We start from the raw sequence: 10020 nt of genomic DNA, 5'->3' as shown, positions 1-10020 counted from the left end.
CCTATCTATAAAATGGGGACAATCATGCCTATTGCCTAGGGGGGTTATTGTAATTAATAAAAATAATATTTGTAATTTATTAGGTAATTATTACACATGAGGCAAATCATTATGCATGATGCACTGTTCTTAGTATGAATGAACTCAATTCTCTCAACAGCTTTGGAGGGAGGTAATATTATAATCATTCTTTCTGCTTTAGGATGGAGCAAAGCTCAGAGAGGTACAGTTAGTACCCTGAAGTCACACAGTTAGGGAGTGATGGAGCTGGGATTTGAACTGAGGCAGTCTGATTCCAGGGTGTGCTCCCAGACCAGCACCCCTGCGGGGCATGGTCTGGCACATACAGGTGCTTCTGGAATATCTGTGGGTGTCCAATGGCTGGATCATTTCCAACTCTGCTGTGGGATCCGTATAAGTTGGTATCTGTCTTTCTCTCTCTCCTCCCCCAAATGTATTTTAATTATTTAAAAACAAGCCACGAAGCTTTTTGAAGAGCTAACATACTGACATGGTTCAAAAGAAGCAACAGAATATGCAGTGAAAAATATTCTCCTGCTCTTGACCCCAGCTGCCCAGGTCCTTTCCCTGAGGTCACCACTTTGACCAGCTTCTTGTACCAACAAATATATACCTCCCTCTTAATTCAGACAGTAGCATACGACATGGGATGCTGTTTTCATTTTTTTCATTCCATGGATATTGTTCCATGTTTCCAGAAGCTTCTTTACACCCCCTCTCCCTCTTCTCTTGCTCACCCTCCCTCCCACTTAGAGCCCTCACCTGTGAATGGGAGATAATAATGATGCCTTCCCTGAGGGGACTGTGATCATTACATAAAATACATGGAAAGTGCTAAATCCATCTTATTTTATTTTTTTAAAACAGGGCAAGGAAGTGAGAGATAAAATGGCCTCCACTCTGGACAGGCCACTGAGGCCAGCACCCAGCTCCTGAAGGTGACAAGACTTCCTGTCGGTGTTTGTCCACAGATAATGAGCGATTCACCCCAGAGACAGGAAGGGAGGAAGGAAGGAGCAAACAAAAATATGGACAAAGACAACTTCAAAGCCACTCTACAAAATAGAAACTGAGGCCCCGACACCAAGCCGACTCTCTCCCTCCACGGACCTCCGCAGCACCGAGTCAACACCATCTGGGGTCAGACACTTTTCCTCAACACCCCAGCGTCAGGCAAAGTGGGGCGGGAGGAGAGAAATTGGTGGGGCTGGTTCACACAGGCCCTCCAGATTCCATGCCACAGTGCTAAACAATGTACAAAGCCCAGAAAACACAGCTCTCTTCAGTCTGGCCTCTTATTCCTAAGGTGTGAGGAAAGGGAGCCAAGCACTTCTGTGCAATTTGTGCAGCTATAGATTCCAGGGCAGCACGGGAGCCTCAGGTGGCCAGGCCAGTGTGTTGCTAACCGGTGGGCCTGCAGGCCTCGGGGACACCCAAGCCGGGCAGGAGGTGTCTGTCTCTTGCTATCATTAAATCCATTTCTTCCCTCATGGCCATCAAAATCCTATTTAAAAAAAAAAAAAAAAAGCAACCCCCTCCCACAAAAACATAATGTTAAAATAATAATAGTGTTATTTTAATCTACACACATTTTTATCCTGGTTTATAGGTTTTTTTCACATTACCCCTGGAAATTCTGCCATTTAATGATTATCAAGAAAAAAGAGAGAGGAAAGGGATGGGGTGGCAGGGGGGAGAGAGAGAGAGGCCCACAGAGGCAGGGAAGCTCTGCTTTGTCAGGGAGAAGAAAATAAAGAGAAATCAGCGCAGCTTCAAAGGGCGCATTTCCATAATTGCCCTGTAACTTTGGCAAAATAAATCTGAGCGGCTGAGAAAAGCACAATCTCTCAGATGAGTGCACTCCAAAGGCCCCGGAGGGCTGTGGGCCCACTTGTTAGCAGCCTAGTGCAGTGAGAGAATGCAGGGCTCACCACCCAGCACAAAAGCCATGAAATCACAGCCTTCCCGTCCTGGCCGGCCGGGCCCCAGAGTAAGACCTTACCCTGCCTTTGTCTCCCTCCTGCTCCCTGACATGGGTGACACACACACACACACACACACTGGGGTAAAATAACCAAGTAAATAAATAGATGCATTTATGTGCACAGAAGGGCTGGCAGCCGCTGAGGGTGGTGATAATTATGAGGCAAAAACCACACGAGTTAAGCTTTTATCTGTGAGAACCTTCCTGTAACCTGCTCCTGACATAAATACCCAAGGGAGAAAGGCCTCAGCTTTCCAGACACATACCCTCTTTGACTTGCCTTCCTGTCACCCCAGAAGGTTCCAGCTCCAGGGGCTCCAGGGCACAAGGCTGAGTCAAGACCCACTCTTTCTTTTTCCCAGGCTTGTATAGTTTCCTGTTTGCTCTGTCTCACCCCTACTTCCCCCTTCCAGGGCCAAAAGTTTTTAAAGAACAAAAACGCTCCACTTAGCACTATGTTTTAATGTTTCTCTTAACAAAGCTGTGGTTTCTGGGAGAAAATACTTACTGTGGCTGACCCAGACACCTCTCCCCAACCCCACCCTCCAGTTTCTCAGCCTCAGCACTGTTCACATTTTAGACCAGATGATTCTTTCTGGTGGAGGATTGTCCTGTGCCTTTAGAGCATCCCTGGCCTCTACCCACAAGAGGTCAGTAGCACTCCCACCCTAGTTATGGCAATCAAAAATGTCTCCAGGGTGGGGTGTTTTGGGGAGAAAAACCTGCCTGATTGAGAACCACTGCTGTGCTCATGAGATGTCTTCCAGCTATGCCCCCGCTCCAGGAAGAGATGCCTTTATGGTGCCTCAATCCAGATGATCAGGATGGCCTTTGGAGGGGCTGGAGACCCTTTAGAGAGAAGCAGCAGTTGCATCAAAGCTAGGTTGGTCACACAATAGATGGACATTTTTAATGTGATCATGCTGGCTGGCTGGATCAGGTGACAGTGGCCCACTGGGATCAGGAGGCAGTATCCAGAGATGTTATGGGGCTCCCTTACCCCCATAATTATCTTTGAACCCACACTTCTTTCCTTTGTGCCTAATCCTAGACAAAGTTGGATTGGTAAGAAAGTTTGGATAAATTCATCTAATCCAGTCCCCTCCATTTCACAGATGTTGAAAGTGAGTGACCTAGAGAGAGCAGGAGACTTGCCCCAACTCAAGTTGGAGTTAGCTGACCACAGAAAATTTTTACACACCTCCAACTGCCCATTTTCACTCAGTGGGGGTGGAGGGCACATGCAATCAAGGAGAAATTTTAGGATGCAGAGGACATTTCTAGAAAGATACAAATAATTATTTCCAAAGCAAATCCCCGGCAGAAACTCCCCAAAACCCCAAACAGAAAGCTTATATCCAATTCTTAACAGAGTCTTTAATCCCTCTGGCTAACCTTTCAAAACTCAGGCAGGCCTAACATAGTGTGGAGCCTTTGGGCCTGCCTGCCCAACTCGTGCCCAGAGAACACCAGCCCAGTAGGTGGGGCCCTGCCCTCTCTTCACTCCTCACCTGCAACAGGTGAGTGGCTGCCACGGCACTAGCCCTCTGGCCTGCCACGTGTGCATGTTGTCTTCTGGCTGACCCCACTTCCTCCTCCTTGTATTCCCCTGAAAGGCAATTCGATTGGAAACCATTTGTGTGCCGGTCCCAGAGGTGGGCAATCACTTTGGGAAATCATTTTATTCTCTGGCTCCCTGGCCCTGGGATGTACCCTCCCCGCCCCCCTACCCCAGCTCTATGCAGCTAATGAGTGAAGCAGTGCTACACACTCCTGCCTCTGACCTAACTGATTATCCCCACACACCTTGGAGTGCTTTGCATAACCAGCCCCGACAGCAGGAACCCCTTCCAGGCAGAGTGATTGACATATTTTATTTCTAATTGAACCTTCATCAGGACCAGGGATGAGATTCCCATATTCTCTCTCTCCCTCTCTCCCTCTCCCCCAGTTTCCCTTTTAGATTTTAGGGACCCACAATAGGGAATGGAGGCAGTTCCTGGGATGCCTGAGAGGAGGAAGATAAGGTGAGGGCTCAGGGAGGCGGTCCTAGGAGGAGGATGAAGAAATGATAATTTACTCCCTGGTGAAATGAAAGAGCCACCAAGGGGAGCTGTCTGCTCTTCCCCTTTTTAGCTGGAAAGCTATGAGATCCTTTTTTTAAAAACTTGATTAGGTTATCTTATTGGGGTCACTTTGGGGCCAGCTCAAAGGCTCATGTGTTCTATGGGGCAAGAGAGGAAATAAACACGTGGAGCTGCTCCCAGGTTGATGCCAGCTCTCCCCTGGTACCTACACAGTATTGTGCTTTCAGCTGGGGCAGAACTGGTCTCATCCCAGGACCACTATCCCTGGAATGTGCTGGGATGAAAAGGTGACTAAACCCTGGTGTCTTCAATGAAGACAGATCCAGGGACCTGCAATCTTCCCTCTCCATGCTCTGCCTGGCCTCACCCTGCGCGTCTCCCTCTGAACAGATCCATTTTCTCCTCTCTGGGTGGGTGTCGGTGTGGAAAGGCTGCCTAACTTTTGTTATCACGGAAGCCTTCCCCCTGCTGTGCCCCTGCCTGGCGAGTTTCCTTTTCCCCTGGGCTAAGCTGGGGTTGCAGAGGATCTGGAGATGGCTGATTGCGGAAGGATGTGCACCCCTAGGTGCCTTACTTTTATAGCTGATGGGAGGCGGTGGGACAGAATATTGCTGGGAGTTTGAGAAGTGGGGTTTGAGATTCTGGAATATAATTTTACGAGTAAGGTTGTTTATGCCCACCTGCCCCGTGTGAGCACTGGACAAGTTTGTGTCATCCTCCAACCACCCGGTGAGGTAGGCATCAGCATTCCCATTTTGCAAATGAGGAAATGAGGGCACAGATAAGTAAATTATCTGCCCAGGGTTTCACAGGATGTAAGTAGGGAGCGGGATCTGCCACAGTTAAGCTTGTGAGGCAAGAGCTGTGAGGTATCAGGGGTGTTGACCTTGTAAAGATATTCATTGTGCTAACCAGAGGCCTCCGCCCTGGCCCTGGGGTCCTGGCCTCAGGTTCAAGGCAGAGGCAGCTGAAGTCTCCCACCGCGGGGCCGAGTAGGCTCCGCGTCTCGGGGTGCTCTGCGCAGGGCCGGAGTGGAACCCCAGTCTGCGCCTGCGACCTGGGAAGGAGCCCGAACCCCAGAAACACCGTTAACAAAGGGGGGGGGGGGAGAAAGCTGTGGAAACATCTCAGGCCTCTGAGGAAGGGGCTGGAGGAGCGAGCCCCAGCTGCGGAACGTCCTTGCCTTGCCGCGAGTCCGCCCTGGCTTCAGCAGCCCTTGGTGCGCCCGCAGACTGACACCGCGGCCCACAGACCCCGCCCCACTTGCCCCTGGGACGCCACCGCTCCGCAACGCCCCAGCGTCAGCGGGAGTCCCCAGGAGCGCGGCGCTGGCATCGGTGCCCGCGTGGACCCGTCCTTGCCCGTCTTCCCTCCGCTCCCGCCGAGCCTCGAAGGTGTATAATGTTATACTGTCTCGTTCCGTGACTTCGGGTGTGCGAGCTCTTCCCAAACCTCCCCAGGGGCCCGCGAGATTGTCACTAACTCCACCGTGCGGGTCAAACACCCGGCATCAGGCCACCATGCAAATTTACGAAGGTGGGGAGGGGGGGTGCACAAAAGGTGCCCCCCTTTCGTGCCCCGCGGCGCCACTCTCCCAAGAATTCCGCACAGCTTCTTCGAGTCGAAGTTGGGCAACACTGGCTGGCGGACCGAAGAGGAAAAAAGAGGGCGCGGAGGGGCGCGACGCCCGGCTGGGCTGGAGAGGCCGTGGAGGCGAGGCGCCCAGCGTCCCTTTTGTCCTGTAGAGGGAGCTCCAGCCCCAAATTTCCTGGCTCCATCCCCCGGCCCGCCTATCTCGGCCCTCCCGGAGCCGGAATTCTGGCTGAAAGGTGCAGCGGCCCGACCCCCGTAACCTCAGCGCGGGGACCTCAGAAAGCTGCCTCTTGCAGGGCACTTAGGGAAAATCCACTGGAGGGTCAAGACGCACAAATGCCGCTAGGACCTTGGCCTCCCAACTCTCAATTCGAGCTGGTCACAGTCCCACAGTCACCAAGAGGGAAAGATGTGCACCCCTAGGGCTCCCTTCTCCACCCCCTTCCCCCATTGCACCAGTAAGGCGTGCATTACGGTTGGAAGGGCTTAAAGATGGGCTTGCACAGCCCCTATAACAAGACCGAGGAAACCTCAGTTGTGCCACCAAAGAATGGGGCAGAGGAATGATGAGACCCCTCTGCGCCCAGATCCTTCTCTAAGTCTTTTTACTTTGTCACCAGCGAAGGCCCCAAGACCCGCAGTTGCTCCTATGAACCTGCGGGTTGGGCCCAGTTTCCCGGCTCCTAGTAAGGAACCTCGGCCCGGTTTCCCACCTGTCTCCTCCACCTTCTTTCGGGAGCCCCGGGAACATCTGCAACCACCTCTCCTCCTACGCCCCAGCCCCGCCACCTCTGCGCCTCTTCCGCTACTGCTATCCTCTGACCTTACAGTCCTGGTCCCAATTCCTCTCTCGTCCTTTCCTGCTGATTCGGGAGACTCTTCAAACAAGGGCGGTAGGGAGGTGAACCGAAATAAACCAAACCAAACCAAACCAAAACCAAACCAAACCCACCAAACCCACCAAACAGATCCTATCTGGGGACAGACGGGCGAGTTATAGTCAAAGTGGCAACAGCTCATTTATTTAGCCAAAAATAGATACTTTCTTGTACAATTTGGTTCACACATATGTACATTTTCCCGTATATACAAAAAAAGTCAGACACACTTATTCTCACTGAAAGTCCACCCCCTAAAATCAACAAAACAAACACACCTCACAAACGCGGCTAATGTGGGGCGGCACAGAAGCGACTTGGGGAGGGCTGAGGGTGACTGGTTTCATTTCTTTTTCTTTCTTTTTTTGTTTAGTTTTCTTTTTAGGTATTATTCATACACGGGCATGCTTACAAGTTATAACTATACAGAGCGATTTTTTTTTTTTTTTTTTACAATTATTACAACGATTAAAAAAAAATTTAAAAAGAACTAGGACGAGGAGAGAGCCGATAACACCAGAGCGGCGTCCAGGTGGTTCTGGGGCCTGAAAAAGAAAGACAGTAATAGAAAAGGGGGTGAGATAGATTTAGGGGCGAGGAGGCTGCCTAGGGCGGTGAGACCCTACCTGGGGCTGGGGCTGGAGCTGGGGCAGCGAGGTGTCTCAATGCAAAATTATGTCTAGCTGTAGATGTTTGTGTTCAGGTTTAACTGTAACTGGGAGGGAAGCATCAGGACCCAAGATCCGGGACTGGAAGGAGGTGGGCATCACAGGGCTGCCACCTGCTCCGGGGGCCTATTGGCCTGACCAGGCTCCGGATTCCCCAGCGCTCTACCTGCGGGCCGCGCCCCGGGTGCCTGGGTTGGGACTGCCCAGTTGTCTCTAGGCCCGCGGGAACGACCGAGGAATGAGTTTTTGACCCCCTTTAAAAGAAACGTTCCAGCCGCGTTCCCCCTGGGGCAAAAGGCTGTGCTTTTGGCCCAGCGCTCTTTCTTTCCTCCCCTCGCCTGCCAGTCCCCCCAGCCCCCCAACCTCGGGGGTCTCTTACCGCCTGGGCACGGGCTGGAAAGCTGTCTTGAGTAACTTTTTCTCCACTTCCAAGGCACTACAGCGATCTAAGGGAAGTAGGGGAGGAAAAAGGGGGGCCTTTAGAGCGCTCGGTTCAGACGCCCAGGGCCACGGGGGGCGGCAGCGGGAAGGTAAGTGCCTTGCGCCCCTGGGGCCCTGGCCATTCCCGCCAGCCCGGGCGCGACCCGCTGAGCACTCCCCTCCCTCCACGCCCTACGCTCGGCAGTCACCTGTCCCGCTTTCCGGCTCCGCAGGCCGAGCGAAGGCGGCAGCGGCAGCCGGGTGACCAGCGGCTCCGGGAAGTCCCAGCAGGTGCGGACGGGCCGAACCGAGCAGGGAGAGCGGGTGCGGGTGCTGGCGTGGGCCAGACGGTGGGCCTGGAAACGGCCGGTTGGTCCAAGCGGGGAACTTGCCCAGCGGCGCCGAGACGAGTCTGTGAGCCGCGGCGGCGGCGGCCGGAGAGAGCTGCAGGGCTGCGGGAGCGACGGCTGCCCCCGGGGGAGACGCCCCCGCGCCGGCAGGCGAGCGGCGGGGGTTGTCCGGGCTTGTGGCAGTCTCGGCCAGGGACCAGATCTTCGGCTTCTGCAGGGTGGAGGCGGGCGCTGGTGCGGGCGCGCAGGGGTCCAGGCCCGCGGGGGGCGAGGGCGGGGACGGCGGGGCCGCTGCCACTGACGGTGGCGCCGGGGCCAGACTCAGGACCGGCAGTGGCTGGTCCTCCAAGCCCTCGGAGCTGTCTTCCGAGTCGCTAGTTTTGGAGTCCGAAATGGGTCCCAGGCCGAGGTCGCCGTCCCTGCGCGCCTCACCAGCCAGGGCCAGCTCAGGCCCGGCAGCCGCGCCGTCTAAGTTCTCCAGATCGATCTCCTCGTCCTCGTCGTCGTGGGCCAGGCCCTCGCCCCCCGGGTCCTCCTCCTCCCCCGCGAGCTCCTCCTCCTCCAGCTCCAGCTCGCGTTTGCCGTCCTCCTCGTCCTCCTCGTCCTCCTCCTCCTCGCGCTCGCTCCCGTAAGCGTTGCCCTCCTCGTCGGTGCGGCTGCGGGGCGCCCACGTCATCTTGTTCTCCTTCTTGAGGCGCCGGCGCGCGTTGGCGAACCAGGTGGACACCTGGGTGAGGGTCATCTTGGTGATGATGGCCAGCATGATCTTCTCGCCCTTGGTGGGGTAGGGGTTCTTGCGGTGCTCGTTGAGCCAGGCCTTGAGCGTGCTGGTGCTCTCCCGGGTGGCGTTCTTGGGACGGGACGGGTCCCCGAACTGGTACTGGCCGTACGGGTAGAAGGCGGGGTGCGGGTGCGGAAACGCGGCGGTCGCGGCCGGATGCTGCACCCCGGGGCTGTCCTTCAGTTCATACTGCGCGCCCTGTACGCACATGGAGAAGGAAGGGGACACGCGCGGAGGGAGCGCGGGTGAGCCCCAGCGGTCGCCGCCTCCACCCTCCTGGCCCGGACCCCGCAAGTCTACTCCAGCGCGCTCACCGCCCCCTTCCCCGGCTCCTTGGGCTCTTACCAGCTGCGGGAAGATAGGCAGCTCCGCGGCGTAGGGCAGGAAGGCGCCGTAGCCTTGGGCGGCAGCGGCTGCCGCTGCGGCCGCGGCGTAGGGCGCCCCGTACACGGATGAGAGCACGTTGGACAGTGACCCCGAGGCGGCCAGCTCCGAGGCTCCGGCGCCCGGGCCGCCCCGGGTTCCCGCGCTGCCGCCGCCGCCGCCGGCCCCCGGGCGCTCGGGCGGGTAGAGCGGGCGTATGTACTGGTATCCGAGCTGGGGGAAGGACATGGTGGCCCGCGGGCACGGACGGAGAGGGGGCCCGGCCCCCGGGGCCGCCCAGCTCAGCGCCGCCCGCGGGCTCCGGCGCGCATCGGGGGCTGGGCCGGGCTGGGGCCGCGCTGCCTCCCGCGCTGCGCTGCGCTCCGCGTTCGCCTATTGATCTGCTCCGCGGCGGCGGCGGCGGCGGCGGCGGCGGCGAGGAGCCAGGTCAGGTCCGAACAGATTGGCGGAGATTCCCGGGGCTCCGGGCTCTGATTGACATCTCCACGGGGCCGCAAGCCCCTCCTCTCCGCGCCGCGCTCCCTCCTCTCCGCAGCCGGAGCTGCCTCTGCTCGCGCCGCGCTCCTCGCCGCCCTCCTCTCCCGGAGCGGCGTCGCGCCTCGCTTCCTTCGCCCTCCCCTAGTGTTCACCTCCCCCCTCCTCGCCCTCTCTCTCCCCTCCCCTGCCCGCGGTCCTCTTCCCCCCTGGGTCGCTTCCGCTCCTTCGGGCTTTTCCACTCTCCAGGACGCTGGGAAACTCTCGCCTTTTCTAATTCTCTCCTTCTCTTTCCCTTTCTCACTATTGCTTTCTCTCCCCTTTCTGTTTCCTTCACTTTTTCTTCTTTCACTCCTGTCTTTCAAATGTCTCTTTACTCA

General features: G+C 56.2%; 1 protein-coding gene across 1 annotated transcript; it reads right to left on the bottom strand.

Annotated features, from left to right (window-relative positions):
• Nucleotides 1-6679: 6679 nt before the first annotated feature.
• On the bottom strand, nt 6680-9765 carry IRX3 (iroquois homeobox 3). Its single transcript, XM_063112222.1, has 4 exons — nt 9128-9765; nt 7861-8980; nt 7611-7677; nt 6680-7108 (listed from the first exon to the last, which is right to left on the bottom strand). Exons 1-4 carry the CDS (start codon nt 9392-9394, stop codon nt 7054-7056), a joined length of 1509 nt encoding a protein of 502 aa, XP_062968292.1. The 5' UTR covers nt 9395-9765; the 3' UTR covers nt 6680-7053.
• Nucleotides 9766-10020: the final 255 nt, after the last annotated feature.

This window comes from Cynocephalus volans, chromosome 10 (assembly GCF_027409185.1).
Source record: "Cynocephalus volans isolate mCynVol1 chromosome 10, mCynVol1.pri, whole genome shotgun sequence".
Taxonomy (NCBI): Eukaryota; Metazoa; Chordata; class Mammalia; order Dermoptera; family Cynocephalidae; genus Cynocephalus; species Cynocephalus volans.
This window is presented reverse-complemented; position numbering and strand designations above follow the sequence as displayed.